Source organism: Chlorocebus sabaeus, chromosome 8 (assembly GCF_047675955.1).
Source record: "Chlorocebus sabaeus isolate Y175 chromosome 8, mChlSab1.0.hap1, whole genome shotgun sequence".
Taxonomy (NCBI): domain Eukaryota; kingdom Metazoa; phylum Chordata; class Mammalia; order Primates; family Cercopithecidae; genus Chlorocebus; species Chlorocebus sabaeus.
The window spans coordinates 8,842,128-8,863,226 of NC_132911.1; the positions used below are offsets into that span (position 1 = coordinate 8,842,128).

The 21,099-nt window shown below is 44.0% G+C and overlaps 1 protein-coding gene across 1 annotated transcript; it reads right to left on the reverse strand.

The window, feature by feature from the left end:
- Positions 1–268: 268 nt before the first annotated feature.
- Positions 269–20,260, reverse strand: LOC103215330 (L-threonine 3-dehydrogenase, mitochondrial). Its single transcript, XM_007961653.3, has 9 exons — positions 20,168–20,260; positions 11,438–11,624; positions 9,583–9,625; positions 8,471–8,541; positions 6,873–7,022; positions 6,605–6,777; positions 5,451–5,541; positions 3,448–3,717; positions 269–2,861 (listed from the first exon to the last, which is right to left on the reverse strand). Exons 2-9 carry the CDS (start codon positions 11,607–11,609, stop codon positions 2,722–2,724), a joined length of 1,110 nt encoding a protein of 369 aa, XP_007959844.2. The 5' UTR covers positions 11,610–11,624; positions 20,168–20,260; the 3' UTR covers positions 269–2,721.
- Positions 20,261–21,099: the final 839 nt, after the last annotated feature.

The following is a 21,099-nucleotide window of genomic DNA, read 5'->3' on the forward strand; positions in this document are numbered from 1 at the left end:
CTCCCACCTACCATAGTAAGTGTCCAAAACACTCAGTAGCTTTCACTAATCGAGTCTGTTCCGGACTCCAGGCCATCTATCTTGCTGGCAGACATCGGGATCGCTGTTTGTGTAGCAACACAAGGCACTTCCCAGCAATGCCACACACAAACATGTGAGCTGAAAACTAATAACCACAGGTAGTCTGTGTAAAACATCAGAACAAAGCCAATCTTTGTATTCTTTTTTATTTATAAATAAACTATTTTTGTAGTTAAACCCACTTTTCCTTCTAAGTAGCTTTTTGGGTTATTTCCAAATTAACCATAAAAAGCCCTTTCTCCCAACAGAAAGGAAAGCGTTTTACAGGAAAACATTGATGGGCTCTGGGATCCCAAGAGGTGCACCAGATGTTGAGTGTTCAGATAGAAGGGACAACTAACTCTAGTCTTGGAGTACAAAGATGTCAGTGAATAAGAATCATCCAAAGACGCTGAGGCATTCATTGTTTTTCACTCTTATTTGAGGTCCCCTAGAGGTGTGTTTATAGACTGGGAAAGACTCAAGGAAGCTGTTTGGAACAAACCCCTCCAAAGGATCTCAGTTAAAGGTCATCCTAGGAGCCTGGTGGATACGCTAGAAGGCTAGGGTCTAGGAGACAAAGGTCGCTCGAGTTGCTGCTTCTTATCTCATGAAAGGGAAGAACTGCTTGTTCCTTTAAGATAACTGAGAGTAAGTTAAGCAAACTTGAGAACTGTTTTTTAAACTATAAACAATAAGCAATCATTTTAAAACTCAATTATCTACCCAAATGTTCATAGCAGCATTATTCATAATAGCTTAAAAAATGCAAAAAAAGTAAATGTCCCTCAATAGATGAATGGATAAAGAAAACAGAGTATTATCCATACAATGGAATATTACTTAGCAATAAAAAATGAAGTACTGATACATGCTAAAACATGGATGAACCTTGAAAATGGACTGCTTAATTAAAGAAACCACTAAAAGGCAACCACATTCCACTTATATAAAATGCCCAGAACAGGCAAACCCAGAAACAGAAGTACATTAGTGGTTGCCTAGGGTGGGAAGGGCTTATATAATATGGTTTCTTTGTGGGGTGTTGAAATGGCCTAAAATTAGATTATAGTGATGGTTGCAAAACTCTTTAATACATTGAAAACCACGGAACTATAAATGAGTAAATTTTATGGTATGTAAACTATACCTCAATAAACTGTCAAAAAAAGAATTCATTACTAACTGGTTTTAAAAATAAGATCTTCCTGCCTCTCAAGAGTAGCCCAAAAGAAAAATAAAATCTATAAACATAAACCTAAGTATATTAAGTGGATAAGAAAGCTATAATAATGTAACTGTTAAATAATTCAATTACCTAAAAGTTCTCCAGTTAATAGTCAAATAGCTTTTATAATCCAGTTATGCCTTCAAAAAAATCCATGCTTTGACATAACAGTTCAAAACTCCAAATGCATAACATTTTGTTACTAAGCAGGTAACATAAATGCCTTTTAATCCTTGATAGCTGTTACCAAATATATCCACGATTAATCTGTGGAATTGGAAGTTTCACTTCCTAGTGATTTTACATGCAGTACATTCTGAGGTCACTGGAAAAAAGTTAACCTGTATCTATACAGTATTGCACCAGAAATATTTTTTTAAGTGACAGGATTGAAAGCATTTTCCGAACACACTCATGCCTCCTTACCATAAAATACAATCACAAACTGGTGATTTGGCCTCACTTAAAAAGTTAACCTATATGTATCTACATGGTAATTGCATCACAGGGGTTAGAGTGGCCCTTCTGAAGGCTCAATCCAGCAAAATCTAAAAAAAAAAAAAAAGATGCCACAAGGAAGTGCTCTTTGGAAAACTGCACTGTTCTAAATTGGTCTGACTAGTGGGCCTCAGCTGGATTCGAACAACCAGTGGCACCTGGCACTTAACGAGTGAATCTAAAGGGGTATAGCCCAGAAACCTGTACATTAGACAGTCTCCCTAGATGCTGACATTGCCAGGTCAGGGAATTATGTTCCTGGGAATTACACTTAGTTCACTAACAGGAGGGCAATCAAAATAAGAGAGGGGCTACCCTTCGCTGGTTACGTCATCTTTAAACTCTTCATTTCCCACAGATCTAGCATCTTACAGAAAAACTACAAGTGATCATTTTTGAAGCAGTGTCAAAATATCTTGAACGTTGATGGACATGGGATGAATATACCAAACACGTTTTACGTTCTGCTGGGATAGTAAAGAATACTTTTAAATCAGGAGTACCTCTTCGAAAGTCCTTAAAATGTAATCTTTGGTCTCTAGTCAAGAGAATAATCGAGTCTTAGGAGGAATATTTAAATTGAATTTAATTAAATACAAATGTCACACACTCCCTTCGTCCCAGAAATGGTCACTTCATCCTAATTAAGGAAATGGAAACTAATGATGACTTAAGCCTTATTCTGTGGAATGTGTTTAGACAAGTTCAGGCAAACACCAAAAACTGAGAAGTCCCCCCACCATACCTACAACATTCTGAAAATGCTTAAATGTTAAACTCCATTCTTTGTCTAGCAGTTCAATATGAGCTGCCAAAATTTAGCCCAATTAGTCAGTTCCAAATAATGTAGGCTCCTTGGAGTCTATAACCTTGGAGTCGTGACAGTTCTCCTTTGACAGTGGACCAGGACACAGGAGCTCCTCTTTCAGATTCTTTCAGTTGGCTTGGGCAACTCTGGTTTCAGAACCATGGAAGTTCAACATGGTAGTCACCAACTCTGGAAGATCAAAATCGTGTTTCCACCCCCAGTCCTTCCGAGCATTGCTGTCATCAAATTTCATCGGCCAACTATCCGCTAGGAAAAGAGGCACAAGAGTAGCTTAAGTTATTCAGGTTGTGGATTTGCAAAAAGGTCTTGACCATTTTATATAAAGTACAAGGTATAAAACAGGAAATTCCTTTGAGTAAAGCAGAACCGCTATTATGCACAGTCACCCTCTAAGGGCCGAAGACTATTAACCCATCTTTTGTCAGGCACTGTGAATTTTCACACATTATTAAAATCTCACACAACTTCATAAGAAGTTTTATACTCAAAGAGGTGCTTCCACCCACAAATTGGCAAAGTTACAGTATTTGAAGACCGGGGGCTGTTTTCAAACTACCTCTATTGCTTCTATTTTTCCTTGTTTTATGTTTAAACTGTAAACAAGATGAAAAGCTAACAAGTTGTTTATTTGGAATGGAATGATTTCACCCACTTTAGAAATCATTCCCCAAAATCAAAGCTTCTGTTGGCTTGGGCTCAACAATTTCTTTGGGCTAGGCTCCTTCTCCAAAAGGTGTCTGGACCCTTGGGAAAGATCTATGCTCTCCTTATCCTTCCAAGGTTTACGTCCTCCAGGGACTCACAGTGAAGGCCTTTGCCAGCGGGTACGAACCTATGGCCTGCCGAACGGCATCCACGTTGTATGTGATCTGGAATTCCGGCACGTGCTTGAGGACCTCCTGGGCCAGCTCCTCGGGTGTGAAGCTCATGGCGCTGACATTGTAGGTCCTCATGGAGAGGGACTCGGCCGGGGCCTCCATGACCTCCAGGGTGGCCCTGAGGCAGTCGTCAATGTACATCATGGGCAGCCTTGTGTGGGCTTCCAGGTTGCACTCGAATTTGCCATGCTTTGCGGCATCATGAAAAATCTGGACTGCATAGTCTGAAAGGGAATCCCGTGTGTGGGTTATAACAAAACAATGAACGAGCCTCTTGGATCGAGGCAGCAGTTCTCAAATGTTCTAGTCTCAGAGCCTTTTTATAACGGATTCTTAAAAATTAAGAACTCCAGTCAAGCTCAGTGACTCACGCCTGCAGTCCCAGCACTTTGGGAGGCCGAGGCAGGTAGATCATCTGAGATCAGGAGTTCAAGACCAGCCTGTCCAACATAGTGAAACCCCGTCTTTACTAAAAATACAAAAATTAGGCAGGTGTGATGGCACACATCTGTAATCCCTGCTACTTGGGAGACTGAGGCATGAGAATCACTCGAACCCAGGAGACGGGAGAGTGCAGTGAGCTGAGATGGCGCCACTGCACTCCAGCCTGGGGGACAGAGCGAGACTCTATCTCAAAAAAAAAAAAAAAGAATTGAGAACTCCCAAAGAGATCTGACTAATGTGGGTTATATCAATATTTATTGTAACAGAGTTAACTGAGAATTGTTTAGAATATTACCTTTTAAAATGACAATAAGCCTATCACATATTAATATGTGTAACATTTTATAGGAAAAAGAGTATATTTTCTAAACAAACAAAAGGTACTGAGAAGGATGGTCTGTGGTACATTCTAAAAGTCTCTTTAGGGTCTGGCTTGATAGGGGTCTGCTGGAGCCCCCGTCTGCTTCTGTATCCAGTCCATTCTTATCTTACAAGCCACACCACCTCTGGAAAACTCCACGATGCATTTGTGAAAGGAGAGTGAAAAAGGCCAGTAACGTCTCCATATTGATAAGAGTTTTGACCCTCAAGACCCCTTGAAAGTGTCTTGAGGATGCCCGGAGCTCCCCAGACCATACTTGGGAAGCACCATATTAAAAAGCAGCAGCTTTGTAAGGCCGCCTTCCAGATCTCTCTGATGTGGTCAAGTATCTTCTATATCCGTTCTCAGGACCACGGATGTGGAAAGGATACCTGACGTGGCATTTATGAAAGAATGAGTGTTTGAGTCCAAAATAATCATCATCCTTACGTTCCCTTCACATACACAATGCCTAGAGTCTATTTGAATAGGGCTGTCTCTGCGCGTTAAGAAACAAGAGGCTGTTGCTTACTGGGGCTCTTTGTACACTGAGTCACAGATTTGTTCTTGAATATTACGTTTTATTCTGGCGCTTGGGTGGCCAATCCCGAGCTGGACCGACAACGCTGGCATGTGCTACCCTTAGTGAGTGTAAGCCAGTTGGGTTCACTGTGCTTTTAAAATGCACATCGAGAGACAACACAGAAACTCTGGTCGCCATACAGCTAAAAATATAGCACATTCATTTACCACAACGACAACTCCTCCTAGCAATCAGTCTATTTTTTTTTTTTTTTTTTGGTGGTTTTTGTTGTTTTTTATTTTTGAAACAGGGTCTCACTCTGTCACCCAGGCTGGAGTGCAGTGGCTCGATCTCAGCTCACTGCAGCCTTGGCCTTCTGGGCTCAAGAGACCCTCCTGCCTCAGGTTGCCCGGTAGCTGGGACTACAGGTGTGGGCCATCAGGCCTGGCTAATTTTTGTTTATTTTTCATAGAGACAAGATCCCACTGTGTTGTCCAGGCTGGTCTCTGGCTAGAGTGATCCTCCTGCCTCAGCTTCCCAAACTGCTGGAATGATAGGCATGAGCCTCCGCACCTGGCTAGAAAGCCTATCTAACATACAAGAGACGTAAGAAATAGAAAACACTTAACCAGTTGTTCCTCCTCCAGGCTGGGAGTCAGCTGAAATGATTCCAGGATATCTCAGGCATCGGAAATCTAACCCATACCGGTAATGATAATACTATGAAAAAGAGAAAACATATTCAAACACAGATGTTTTAAATCAGATGGATGCAAAACAATCTGCTTTTCTGAAATCTCATTCCATGCAGTTATATTTAAATACTCCTAAAGAAAATAAAGACTCCTAAGTTTTTATCTTTAAAAAAAAAATCAACTTTTTGGTGATACATCAATGCTGTAAATAACACATTAGCCTACAGTAGGGCTTTCCAGCCTCTCTTTGGAAAGGTGCTACTGATTATCATCCTAAACGTTTCAGCCTGAATACATTCCCACACATGGCACGGGGAAGAGCAGAGGAGAGAACAGTAGATGAGAGGGCCGTGGCTATGACCGAGCTGGAGGAGCAGGCAGCAACTCAAATCTACTAGAGTATAAAGATAAAGAGTATTTTGCAGTAGTTCACGTCTATAATTCCAGCACTTTGGGATGCTGAAGTGGGTGGATCACTTGAGGTCAGAAGTTTGAGACCAGCCTGACCAACATGGCAAACCACTGCCTCTACTAAAAATATAAAATTTAGCGGGGCGTGGTGGCACGTGCCTATAATCCCAGCTACTTCGGAGGCTGAGGCATGAGAATCCCTTGAACCCAGGAGGCAGGGGCTGCTATGAGCTCAGATCACGCCACCACACTCCAGCCTGGGCGACAGAGCAAGACTCTGTCTCAAAAAACAAACAAACAAACAAACAAACAAACCCAAGATGTTTGAAGTTTTCTGTAGGTTTTAGAGTTACTACCAATGGCTACCAATACTGGGAGCCAGAAAGAATGGTGGGGTACAAGTAAGACAAGTAGCAAATGAAGAGATGGGGGCTGTGCACGGGGCACCCAGGAAGTGCTAAGTGTTCCCACACGGCTGAGGAGGTTTCAGGAGCTGAGACACCTGCCACATGACAAACCCAATGAGTTAAGTAAGCGACTCTGGGGCTGAGATCCGAGAAGAGGGAAAGGTCCTCCAGGGATGAATCACCAGGCCTTGGAGGCAAAAAGAATGAGAAAGCAAACAGCAAATGGTGCCAGCCGGGGCACCTTCAGCAATCTCGTTGAGTGATACTTACTTCTCCCATGAGCTCCGCGTGGACCTTGGACACCCCGTAGATGGTCCTGGGTCTCTGAATACAGAGATCGGGGGTTGGGTTCCGCGGAGAGGTGGGTCCAAAGGCCCCGATCGTGCTAGGCACAAACAATCGCAGATTGTGTTCCGCGGCCACATCCAGGATGTTATGCAGGCCTGAAATGAACAGACACGATCAGAATCTGAAAACATCTCTTCTTAAAGAACTGGAAAAACTGGCACATCACATCCAGCCAGAGCCAGATGCTTACCAGTTATGTTCACTGCTCTCGCCAGGGGAACATTTGCTTCTCCAACGGCGCTGAGCAAAGCGCTGTAATGAAACAGCCAGGTGATGCGGTTGTTTACCACAATCTCCCGCAGATTCTTGTAATCCAAGATATCAGAGTAAATGAACGGACCTGCAAGGAACATACATTGAAACCACGGATGTGAAAAGGGTTGTGAACTACATGGACCTTTCCCCTTTTCCCCGTTGACTTGTGAATTTCATTGGTAGCCATGCGGTAACCAAGCCAGCTGGGCACGAGGCAGCATTTTTCTTATGGAAGAATCACAAGTCACAGTCAGCCCCCAGGTAATGACAGCAAACGCTCCTATAGGACCTGCCTGGGCCAGGCCCTGTTCTAAGGACTTTATGTACATTTCTTTTCCATACAGCCTTGGAGGTAAACACATTTTACTGATGAGGAAACAGGCACAGAGAGGTTAAGCGACTTGCCAGGATCAGAGAACAAGTGGAGGAATTGGGGTTGCAGCTAGGCATCGGCTCCAGAGTGGGTGCTGTTCCTCCCAGCCCTGCATGCACAGAGTGGCTTCACTCTGCTTCCAAGGTGCACATTTGAAAAGGAATAGAGAAACGGACTCATTAAACACCACCACCACCTTGGTATAGAAGAGCCACAAATCATGAGTTTATCATACTTAATTACACAGAGGTAAAGTTGATTTTGTTCTGTGCCAGTTTTCCCCACTTACAGCAAACTGTCACTCTTCCCCCATGGTGAGCAGCAAAAGGCTGATGCTGAACCAGGAAAGACTAGGGGGCATTACAAAACCATATTTCTGGGGCAGCAGGCACAGTTGTGCTCTGTCGCTCAGACTGGAATGCAGTGATGCAATCATGATTCACTGCAGCCTCCATCTCCTGGGCTCAAGCGGTCCTCCCAAGTAGCTAGGACCACAGGCATGTGCCACCATGCCAAGCTAATTTTTTATTTCTTGCGGAGACAGGGTCTCACTATATTGCCCAGGCTAGTCTTGAACTCCTGGACTCAAGTGATCCTCCCACCTCAGCCTCCCAAATTGTTGGGATTACAGGTGTGAGCCACCATGCCTAGTCATAAAAACATTTTTGAAGCAGTAAAAAACCTGACTAGAAGAGCTTGATTTTTTTGGGTGTGTGTGTGTGTGTGTGTGTGTGTGTGTGTGTGTGTATGTGTGTAGTACTTTAAGAGCAATTCTACACTGGAACATCAGGATTTATTTTTCCAAATTTCTAAAGTTCCTTTTCTTCAGTACAGAACTTGATTTTTGTTTGTATTCTCTCCGAGTCAATAAGTTAACTTAAAACACAAAAAGACAGGAAACAAAGTTTTTATTTCAAATAACATCAAAATATATTATTCCAAAAACTTCAAGATCAAAAGAACTCTTTTGTTCTTTTATCACCTGAACAAGCAGCAGCATTAAAAATACTTATTTTTAAGTGAAATACCAGTGCCTCAATAACTTCTCTTTGAGTCATAAATTCAGCTATGAGCTGTTGCATGCACCGATTTCATGAGCTACCTCTTTGTGCTTTGAAAATTAGAGATAAAGATAAAAGCAAAACCTATGGATCTCTTACCACTGTGAAAGACATGATCGGGGGGCTTCCTGATGTCAGACAAAATCACACTGTCCTTTCCGAATCGTTTCCTAAAGGGAAAATCAACACACACAAGTTGGCAACATCTAGGATGCAATGAGTCCTGTGAAAAGTCTTTTAAAATAAGAACTGTAATTTTCTGCCAGCCTCCAAATCTCTACTTCCTCTTCATCCTCAATTCCTACACCTTCTGTTCCTGTCTCTCTCACACTCAGGCCTCTATTTCCCTGCCCACAGCTCTGTCTTCTGTTTCTCCTCTCGCCTGACTGTAACCCTACGCTTGTCACCAGTTTCTTCCTATTACCCCCGCGAGTTTTTACCTCTTCCTCATCATTCTTATGTTCTCTCCCTCTTCTTATTCTCTTATCCCATTCTCTCCAAATCCCACACTCTTCCCTTCCAGTTTGCACCTGTACTTCCCTTGGTTCCCAAACAACTAAAAGTCAAAGTGATTCACTGGGAAAAGTGTGTCTCATTGCCTAAGTTAGGAAAAGAGAGAGAGAGAGAGCAAAGAACCAGTCTAGAGATGTTGAGTCAAGGGCCTGTGACAAGTCTGTGATATTCAGAGGCAAAATAAAAATGTATTTTAGGCTGGGCACGGTAGCTCAAATCTGTAATCCCAGCACTTTGGGAAGGCGAGGTGGGCAGATCACTTGAGGCCAGGAGTTAGAAGACCAGCCTGGCAACATAGCAAGAGCCCGTCTCTACCAAAAATAAAAAAATTAGCCAAGTGTGGTGGTGGACGCCTGTAGTCCCAGTTACTCAGGAGGCTGAGGCAGGAGAATCACTTGAACCCAGGAGGTGGAGGTTACAGGGAGCCAGAATTACACCACTGCACTTCAGCCTGGGTGACAGAGTGAGGCTCCATATGTGTATATATATATACACACACACACACACCACACAATTATATATATAATTTATATATAGATATGTAAATATCTATATATATCTATATATAGCAGTTATTTAGATATATCTTAACAATGGTAAGGAGCAAGAGGAGAGAAAAGATGTTTAAAAGGCATCACAGATGAGCTCCATATACTTAAGAACTCAGATTTTAAATTTCAAGTTTTTAGGGCTCTTACCTCAAAAGATTAGCAAGCCCCACTCCCAGCTGGCCAAGACCCCCTAGATGAAGAAGAAAAAAAAAGTGAAGCTTTAATGCAAATCTAACCAGTTCAATTATTCTCAGAATGTAATAACTGAGTGAGACTAGTTTTCAGTATTAGCTAACTACGTAAGTCCTAGGTTGAGCTGATATAACTGCTGCTTACTTCCAATCTTCCCAGGAACATGGTACAGCACTTAGAAATGCAATAATCTCCCCCAGGCTAGGACAGAGACCAATACAGGTAATATTGGTTTCAGAGACAGCACTCTTACCAGCATGGAGTGGTTCTGAGAAAGAGGAGAAGCAAAGGCGTAAGAAGAGGAAAATCTCATGAAAGCCAGGCACAGGTCTGGAATTTCTTGGGGCAGGAACTCAATCCTGGCCTTTATTATTTTGAGGAACTTTGAAGCTTGTCCGCTATGGGTGACAAAATCATTCAAAACCAGTATGAACAGATTCCTATCCACCTCTGGTGGGACGAGGCAGAATCCCATCTTCCATTAGAAGTGGACTGGGATATGAAAGGGCAAAGAGGCAGGGAGAAACCAAGAAGTCATTTGGAAAAGGGACAGACAACTGAATCAACAAGGCGCCACTGAGAAAGTTAAAATGAATAGTACAGCTTCCAGTTTGAAGGATTCAACATGCCATTGATAGAAACAGGAGGCCAGTGGGCTAGGAGCACGTTCGGGAAAGGACAACAGTCCATTTCATTTGAGAAAACTGATGAGGCAGGAAGATATAAAAGTGGGACTTCCTGTAAGCATTTGTTAACTTGGGAATAAAACCAGGATACCCTGAAAGATGCACCATTGGTGGAGGCGAGAGGGAATAAAACACTCGGACAACATGATGGGTGAATCTGAAGAAAGGCACAGAGGGAAATCTACTAAGCTTGAAACTTATTTCAGCATCAGAAGTAGAGAAGGCAGTAAAAGGGCACACGCCCCACACGCACGCACGCACACGAAAATGAGAAGGATAATGCTGTAAAACCAAGGGAAGAAAGCCTGGCAAGAAAAAGAAAGAAGTAAAACATGTCCATCAAACTGGAGGTAGGCTTGGGCTGGCCGGAAGTGACAGAGTAAAGTCTGGAGTGAGAAGGATACAAAATTAGGGGCCAAACATACTTGAGGTGAGGAGGTTCAGGGAGCGAGTCACTGGCAACGATGAGCTCAAGGGCAACAGTCAGTGCTGTGGCAACAAGTCCGTTGGCCAGACGCTAACTTACCTTCTCTATTTCCAACACGCAAATGTGCAATAACAGTTTGGGATGAATGACTCTGAGTTTAGGTTCAGGAGTCTGGCCAAGGAACAGCGTGCCTAACACCAGAATCAATGTTCTAGCCCCTGCACCTTCCTGTCCACTAGCCTTTGCTCCCCAGACTGATCCTAATATGGAAGGGAACCACGTTCCAGAGCAGCTGTTTGGCCCCCAGGTTCCTAGATTCCTTCGAACAACAATAAAAGTTATGGCAGGGAAAACCAAGTGCTGGGAACAGTGATGAAATAAGGATTTGGATTTGCAAAATTCTAAAAACCAACCAAACAAGCCAATAGTGAAAAAGGTAGTGTCTGATCAACAAGGTCAGCTGCTCTAACTTAACACTTTGTATTATAAAATACCTCATTCTGAAATCCTTTTCATAGTACAGACAGTAAATCCAGATTCTGCCATCAGGTCAAGCCTGTTTTTGCTGCATTATCGGCTACAGAGACAGGCAGTATGGTTCGGATGGCACATTACACATTCTCAAAACAAAGGCACAGACACATGGCACAGGAAAGAATCAAGCCATGGAAGTAGAAAAGAGAAAAGAAAAACTCACCTGTAATTAAGACTCGCGGATGGTCTGTGTCAGAGAAAGACGCAGAGTGGAAGTTAGCATCTGCTGGAATTTGCCGAGGGGAGATGCCCAGAAAGCGGACCGGGAGGGCAGGTGTCCAACAGCCACAGGCTGGGCTCTGCCCCACTCGCCTCAGCATCCGAATGAACAGCATTTTCTTTTCAAATACCTTGTGAGAAAAAAGGAGCAGAGTTAATGATGTGACCTTTTATCCCTCCAGCTCTTTGAAACGAACTCTTCAACTGAAATGAACACTAAGATTGTCAGCGAATGAGCAAAGCTACGCTTTTAGATTCAGGAATCGAACTAAAGAGACTGCTGAGTTCGCCGATAGGAAGCCAGTCAAGGGCCTCCCGTGAGCCAGGCCCTGTGATAAAGGGATAAAGTGTTGCTCACACAAAGTCCGGCCAAACAAAGGCTGAACTGAGATTCAGAACTGACACCACACAATGCTGACACCAGCTGGGATCTAATGCAACAGAGGCGGTGACTGCACCGAGAACCTGCACACCACAGAGACAGTCGGTGGGTCCTAGCAAAGGCTTTACGTCTTGACTACAACTGTTATCAACTTGTCCACACAACATCGGAGGATACAAATGGGTCCCAGATTAAATATTAAATACAAAGTGCCCTATATATCTTGCATTAACACTCACATGTTACAATGAAGCAGCCTGGAAAAGCAGAGGGTTAAGATAAAAAGGCCCGTCGCAATATTTAGTAAGCTGGGAAGGATTTTTGTTTTTCCATCATCTCTGTAGAAAGGGTCACGTAGAAAAGCCATTTTCTTATTGTTTCAGAGATCACACAATTTAGCCTAGCTCCTCCTCCTCATCAGCTTTAGTACCAGCTGACCATGAAATCAGCCCTGGCCTCAGAGGTCAAGACGGTCCAGTCACATATGGCTTGAGATTGCCATATTCCTCAACCTGTCCCCAACACGCAGGCAAGCATGTCTTCAGAGCAGCTGCCCAGCTTGCTTTGCTGGTTCTAACAGCAAACCCCCCAGCCTCCCTACCGGCTGGCCTATCACAGACTACACACTGACCTGTGGCCTCTACTTTCTCACCCGCTGGAAGAGGAAGATCTCTTCCAACAGAAGAAGCAGGTGAGCCTCAAAGCCGACTCAGGTGTCCCATCCCCTCAAGCATCTTCTATTTTGCATTATAAAGGGAGAAAAAGTAAACCACAGTTAGAGACATTTCCCATAAGACATAAACTCATAGGAAGGTACTCAGTGCCTCAAGTAGATTTAAGACAGTGATTCCAAGTTAAATGCCAGAAGTAGCAGAAGTTTTCTTGCAATCCCTAATCATACCAAAACCCAAATTACAGGAAACAAAAGGAAAATAATGTCTTTTCGAAACACATACCTTTTCATACCTTTCTGGGTCATGAAGGTTTTGCTCTTTAGTACTCCAAAACAAGACAGGCGGAAGCTGTCTGGCGGCTTCTGTGGGTCAGTGACTGGACCCACCAGGTGTCCAGCATCTAGAAGACACCTGAGGCCCTTCACCCCAGCTAATGTTCTCAAATAAGTGAGCAGAAGAGAACCCTTCTCACTGTGGGCACATCTCTGCTTTCACTGCACAGGCCCAAAGTGATGAGACAGGTGTCCAGGATGGGCCACATTACGGGAAAGGCCTCAGCTTTTCCTCAAGCTGACCTTAGAGGAATGCTAAGTGTAGCCACCGCTGACACCTGAAACCAGGTAAGAACTTGGATTCTTAAAGTCACTTATTTCAGCAAGTGCAAAGGGATATGGAGGAAGCCCAGAGACATTTCCCAGAATATTCGAGACTGAAAGACAATTCCAATTCCCGAAAGCAAAATAACGAATGGTCACAGTTAAAAAGGGTTTTTTAAATTTAAAAATGGAAAAGACGGGAGCTGCGGGGAAGAGCAAACCCTGAAGATATGAAACAGGTACAACTGTATTCATCGCTTCATCGCTTTCTCCACAAAGGGAAAGCATGAAGGAGGCACCCAACAAATTGTTAAATGAATGTGAAGTTCAGTTCAACAACATGGACAGTTCGTAGCGGAGTTGGTTCTTCTTAATTCACTATTATTAGTAGCTAACATTTTTTGCTGTTTATATACCACAAGCTGGTGAGTGCTCAACGGTACTACCACAAGCACCACTCCCCTAGAAAACCTAGTTCTCAACCACTGCGCAGCAATACTGCCTCTATTACAGAATCACTTTAATACATAGGTATTATAAACAAAAATAATTTAAAAACCCTCCAACCGTCTACAGCATGTAGCTTTTCTTGTTGCTCCTGCCAAGTTAAACTTAATACTCTTAAGGCAGAAGTTCTCTAATTTTTTGGTCTTTATATATATCTATGTTTCATATCTATGTTTCATATCTATATAAAGACCAAAAAAATAGAGTCTGTATATTATGCTCTATATATTTGGTCTATGGATCAAAAAATTATGGTCTATACATATCACTCCTTTATACTCTTAAAAATGGAGAACTCCAAAATGTTACTGTTTATGTTGGTTGTATCTATTAATATTTAGTGTTAGAAAGCAAAACAAATAAATGTTTAACATCTTTATGAATTCATTTAAAAACAATAAACATGTTAACATAAACATCATTAAAATAACTATATTTTCAAGATCCTGAGATAGAAGAATTGCTTGAAGCGAGCATGTGGAGGTCGCAGTCAGCCGAGATGGTGCCTCTGCACTCCACTCCAGCCTGGTAGACAGAGCAAGGTTACATCTCAAAAAAAAAAAAAAAAACCTGTTTTCCAATACGAAAAATATTCAGTGGAAGGAGTGCCATTATTTTAAACTTTATACTTCTCTTTGATTAAAAAAAAAAAAAAAAAAAAAACCCTGGATGTTCATATCTGCTTCTGCAATTTGTTTCTCTAATTGAAAAAAAATCCAAACACAGCAAAGCAGTGAAAAAGAGGAAACGGTATTTTATTCATTTTTTCAAATAATTCTGGAAGTTCATCTTTGCTACCACTCCAAAACTCAGTGCATCGGTCTTCTTAAAGGTTAGTTGTGATGCGGAATCTGAAAGCTTATCGATGAACTTTGTGTACTTTTCTACATTAAAACTTAATTTAATGCTTTAACCCAATGGTCCCCAACCTTTTTAGCACCAGGGACCAGTTTTGTGGAAGACAATTTTCCATAGACTGGGAGGAAGGGGGGTGGTTTCGGGATGATTCAAGCACATTCCATTTATTGTGCACTTTATTTCTATTATTATTGCATTGTAATATATAATAAAATAATTATACAACTCACCATAATCTAGAATCAGTGGGAGCCCTGAGGTTGTTTTCCTGCAACTAGATGATCCCATCTAGTAACAGATCATCAGACATTAGATTCTCATAAGGAGTGTGCAACCTAGATCCCTGGCATGTGCAGTTCACAATAGGATTTGCGCTTCTATGAGACTCTAATGCTGCAGCTGATCTGACAGGAGGCAGAGCTCAGGCGAGCAACGGGGAGCAGCTGTACATACAGGTGAAGCTTTATTCGTTCACTCAATCACTGCCGCTCACCTCCTGCTGTGCAGTCTGACTCCTGACAGCCCATGGGCTGGCACGGCTTTAAATGGATCTTTTAGCCCTGCATGACTTTATACCTTCATGCATTAGCCTTTTGGAAAATATTGGTTCAGTACGTTATGTGCATTGTCCAAATATTAACACACTTCACTATATGATATTAAAAAATCCTACTAGTTAATATCACCGCTGATCTCGTCAGAAAATTCCTAAGTATGGGGAAGCTGTCAAGTTCATGGTGGTAAATACAAATTAATTGGCAACAAACACTGTTAGTTGTTTCCTTGAAGTGACAGGCTCGCTTCCTTCATGTTTTAGAATATGTCTGGCAATTATCCAAGTATGAATACTCATTGTTTGTCAGTCTGTCAAGCAAAAATGGTTTTCTATGAAGAAAAGCGGCCAGTTCAGCTCACAATGCAATCACACGCTGCTTCACCTGAAGACAACCATCACACTTTGAAATATGTCATAGAGGGCTTTATAGGCACTTCCCTACACTATATACAGCATATCAAAGAGATGCATACTCAGAAGTCAGGATTTAATCCGGACAGTCATTTTTACTGTTTCATCAGGACATTCTTAAGTAAAACTGGCAATTTTCTCTCATTTTTTATTGAAAGCATAGGGCAGTAAAGAATACAGTGACGACTAGAACAGCTTGGTACCAACTGCCTTGATTTGCACAAAGGCACCAGGAGTTTTACCCAGCATTGCTCTGGCATCATCAATGCAAGTTCAATGCACTTGTTCCAGAATGAATCATAAAATTCAAAAAAGTTATTCAACTTTGAATATCTTGGCACTACTCATGTTTGCCACCAAGCAGTCACTAAAAAGCTACTGTCTATTGTAAAGATAAAGGATTGTATATTGCTATTACATATTACAATAAAAAGATTATCTAAAAAGGTATTGATTGGTTTGGTGCTGATACCAGAAGAATACAAGCAAAATGGCACCTCTAGTCTTTCTTCCATTTGTAAGGCAGAAATACACTTCTACAGTCAATATACTAACTGGGTCTTCATGTTTCAGCTAAATCTTTAGTTTGGCAGATTACTGTATCGTTGGAAAGCTGAAGTGCTATGAGCTCGTTCAATGCTTTTTCATCTAAACAAGGCTTTATCATGTGTTTCTGCAACCAATGCAACTTGATAATTTATCCTGCTTTATGCTTCAACTTTGTCATTTTTAGTTTGAAAAGCCATGACAAAAATCTCTGGCTTTTAAAAAGCTCATTATATCCACACTTAAGCGATTCAGTTCATTTTTCTTCAGAGGACTCGGAATGGTTGATCTCAAAATAATGCTACTGGCACCATAATACTATTGAAAATGGTTCTGTGGCATAAGACACATAAGACCAACTACTAACAGCTATAAAGCTCAGGAAAGCTTCCACCTTGCCTTAGTTTTGCCCATTTCTCTGGAGTAAATTCCTCCGTTCCATGAGTCAGGAATACTCTGATATATTCATTTCATTTTTTTTCAGCATTTTAGGCATAGGTGGTGCAGCTGTAAGCTGAAAAATCAAGTTTTCTAATATCCCCCTTTTAAGCCAAGAATCTATCCTTAAATAGAAAAATATCTAAATATCCTTTTATTTTGGAATAAAATATTATTACATTCAAAAATCATTTTATGCCATTTGAAATTTTAGAAAGGCTTTCCAATCAAGACTACAGAGTGTACTTTTTGTTGTTTTTTCACATAGGCACAGAAAACTCTGGGATTTCAAATTAGTAACTTATTAATAGAAAATTAGGTCACAGATACAACAGGTATAAGTGAAGATAGCCAGTAAGTGCACGGTAGAAATACTAAGTGCAAATTGAGTTCATCTCTGGAAATGTAGATATTTTTATCCTAACCCTAACACCTTAGAAGATCTGAGAAACAGTAGAATACACAAGCACAAATTCCATCAGTCATCACAGGCAAAGCTCTTTGCAAGTCATGTAATCTCTGGGAAACTCACTGCACACTTGTGAGAGAACGAATGAAAAAGGTAAATAACATCTTAGTATTCTTTTAAAAAATAGTTTTGACCTCATGGACCCTACGAAAGGTTTCAGAGACCCTCCACAGTTCCCCAGATTACAATTTGAGAACAGCTGCTCTAAAGTAAAACTTTCTTTGCCAAGCTAGATACTAAATTTATATAGAGAAAGTCAAAGATGATTTTCAGTCCCTCCTACCTAAAGATCAAATGAGAGCCCATGAACTTTCTGTCCCAAGCACCTTGTTTACTTTAATTGCAAGGGATAAAGAGGAAAAGGTTAACATACTCTCCTCCACAAATAATGAAGCACTTTCCCAACCCGGGCCTCTCTGAGGTGGTCATGGAAGGTCACAACTTCTTCCATGCCCCTGCATATCCACTTATCTGCATTAACAGCAGCAGTCACACAGCAGCGGCATCGGGAAGTGAGGGGGCGATAGAAACACAGACTACAGCCCAGATGACTCCAGTGATTGCTTGCACATGGGTGGGTGGTGAAGGTGTCAAGAATATGAAAGTCTCTAATTGGGGCCACTGCAAGAATGGGCTTTCTGGAGAAGCAGATCAGGTGAGAAGACAGAAGTCAAGTGAGTTTGGTTGTGGAGATGTTAGGTTTAGGTGCCAGAGACCATATATTTGCCTCTCCCAGGAAGTTGCGATGCATGTTCGTACTCAATGCTATGTCTAGGAGGCAGACAGGAAGGCGAAACTATCACAGGTTTACATCTCAAAAATCAAATGACCCTATTCTCTGGAAAAAAAAAAGTTACCTCAGTTTCTTGGGGTGTGGCAGTGGGGGCGGGGTGGGGGGACTTAATTCAACTGTGATTGCTCTAAAGATAGATATTTTTTAGCTATTAAGGAAACTTCCACCCATAATACCGAAGGCAGCTAGATATGCAGCATCAGTTTTCCTCCATGTTCTTGCTGTCATGAGATCTCCCAACATTTGTCTGTAATTATTCTTAGGTGTGGAGACAGTAAAAGATGTATTAAGCAATGTCTTTAGCAATTAAGCGTGAAACTAAGATATCCAGCCTCCAATGGATGAATGGATAAAGAAAATAAGGTCTACACATACAACGGAAGTTTCTCAGTCTTAAAAAAGGAGGGAATTCTGACACTTGCTACAACATGGATGAAGCTCGAAGTCATCAGGCTAAGTGAAATAAATCAGTCACCGAAAGACAAACACTGTATGACTCCACTGATGTACATTATTTAAAGTACTCAAAAAATCATAGAAACAAAGTAGAAAGCTGGCTGGTTGCCAAGGGCTGGGGTAGAGGCAGAGAAATTAGTGTTTAGTGAGCGCAGTTTCAGTTTTGCAAAATGAACAAGTGCTGGAGATTGATTAAACAACGACGTGAATATACTTAACGCTACTGAACTGTACGCTTAGAAATGTTTAGGATGGTAAATCTAATGTTATGTGATAGGAATCACAAAATTACAACAGCAAAAAGTTTTACAGTGTTCAGCACCACGAAATGACCTGCATGCATATGTGCGTGTGTGTATATATAGATATATCTAAAGAGCCAGAAAACTCGCCTAACAGATCAGTGTTGCCCCCAAAGACCTAGCAAACTCCAAACCCCCAGCCCTTGTCCTCTCCCCTCTTCCATTTGTAAACCTGTTTAAACCTACTACTCTCCCGCTGCCCGCTCCTTCCTTCCAGCCTCAGGGGTCTGCAGGAGCATTTCCGCTGCTGGTGCTCACGCCTAGCCCCTCACATCGGGCCTTCCCTGCTCTGAACTCAGCGATAACTGCCCCGTTGACAACTTCCTGGCGCCAATGCCCCCTGCCCCCTCCCCACTTCTAACTTAATACCTACGTCCATGCTCACCTTCATTTTCACTGGGTTCCCGCACTCCAATCTTATTCTGCTTTAAGGAGCAAGAACGTTTACCAGACGCGTTTGCAAGGCAGTCTGGGCTTTAAAACCTGACTCATTACATCATCATTATCACCAATGCATCCTCTTAATAGTAATGATCCAAGGAAAAATCAGGCGCCTCGTAACTACGGAGCATTGGCGAAGCATCTGCTTTCCTGAACTCTTATTTAACCCTCACAGCAATCCTGAAGCTGGGGCCTTTTCCCCTTTTTTCAGAATCCACTGACCAGCCCAAGGTCAGGCAGTTACTAACTACCAAGAGAGGTAGGTCCACCATGTCCCAAACCCTCTACCTCCACCACCCCGACTCTTCCCACTCAAGAGAAGAGATGAGCTCAGATGCCTAAGAGAAGGCAAAGAAGAAACACCCCCAGGGCCACGCAGGGGGCACCTTTCCTGGCAGCCTGCACCCCTCCCCATGGGGAGAGCACGGCCCAGCCAGGGGTTCTGGACCCGCGGTCGGCCTCGCTATGTGCGCCTGGCTTCTTGCCTTGCCAAATCTCAAGTTTCCGCGTCCTCAGAAAGGGGGCAATCACCGTGCCATCCCAATAGATTGTTGAGAGCATTTAATAAAAGCAGTCAATCTATGAAAAGCACTGTGCAAACTGCGCGGTCCATGTAAAGGCTCAATCCACATTCGCTTTCTCTCTTAAGTCTCTGGGCTGGTAAAGTCTGGGCTTTAAGTGGGGATGATCCGAAAGCTAGAAAGGATCGAGAAAATCCCAAAGCTCTAAATGTGAGCTAGGGAGAGTCTCAGAGGGAGGTCTGACTGCAGAGCGGGAGTCTCCTCCTCCCGCGAGCGGCTGCCCGGGACGGGAAGCCCATGGGGCATCCAGGACGAGGACGCGAGGTCTCAGCCTGGGCGGGTGGACAGGGTGTAGGGTCTTACCCTCCGCAGGCCATGGCTTCCTAAAGTCTGGATAAACCATTTTCGCGGGGCCGGCCATGCCCGCCCCTCTTCCCAGCGTGGGGAACCTTTTAAAAAGTGGAGGGGAGCGGGTGTCGCGCCCTGCCAACCCGGGCTGCGCCTGGGCCCTCCCCGCACCGGGCTCCCGCGCCGCCCTCCGGACTATGCGGCCACGGCCGGGACACCCGCGCGCGCCCGGGAGCGCAGAATCTGCGGCGCCGTGCAGGGCTCGCCCCGACTTCGGCCAGCCCCTGGCCACCAGCTCTGCGGCCCGTCCCCACTCCAAGAGGGGGCTCGGCTCCCTCCTCCACTCGGGGAAATGTCGGGCGACCCCCAGACTGACCTTCCTGCGCACCCCGCTGAGGCTGCGAACCCAGAGCCGGAGCTGCCCGCAGACCCAGCGCAGGCCAACCCCGGCGCCTTTATCCCGCGCCGCCCCGCCAGGCGCACCAATCCCCGGCCGAGGAGCGGGACCGCGCGGCGCCGCGGGGGGCGGGCCGCGCACGCCCCCCGCAGGGAGGATTCAGGGACAGTCAGGGCCCCGGGAGAGTCCGCGCGCATCGCCCTCTCCGCGGCCCCAGCCCTGGCATCTGCGCGTGGCCCCGCCAGGGAGGGGCGACGCGATCAGAGTCTCACGCGACCGAAATCCGCACTCTGGAGCCGCAGAGCGCGCGGTCTTGCTGTGTTTAGTCGCTCCCTGGCAAGTGACGTGGGGAAAGAACGCAGGGCGCAAGAGAGACAGCTGGAAACGTTTGCGGGGTAGCTGCCCCAGGATTGAGGGTCTGGAGGTCAGGTGTGGGGAGACCTGGAGCGAGGCACTTCTTGGCCTCCCAGCTGGGAGGCATCGCTGAAAAATTAGGTGACCTCCAAGACCAAACACCAGCAGAATCAGCGTCACCTGGGCGCGGGTTGGAAATGCAAATTGGCAGGGCGCATCCCAACCGCTCCGGACCTGCTGAGTCAGCATCTCTGGGGGTGGTGCCCGCGCGCCCCCAGGGGGACGCCGGTGCGCGCAGTAGCTTGAGAAGCGCGGGTCCAGGGCGCTGGTTCTGAAACTCCGCTGCATATTGCAATTACCTGGGAGCTTTTTAACCTCCAAACGCCCAGGCTGCCCCTGGACCAAATGACAGAATCTCCGGGGCTGAGGGAACGGGGACAGAGAAGTCCAGACGTAAGCATCTCTTTTAAGCTCTTAAAGCGATTCCAGTGTGCTATGAAGGTTGGACTCAAGGTATGGTCCCTGGACAAAGCAGCCCCCACTCCAGACCTACCGAA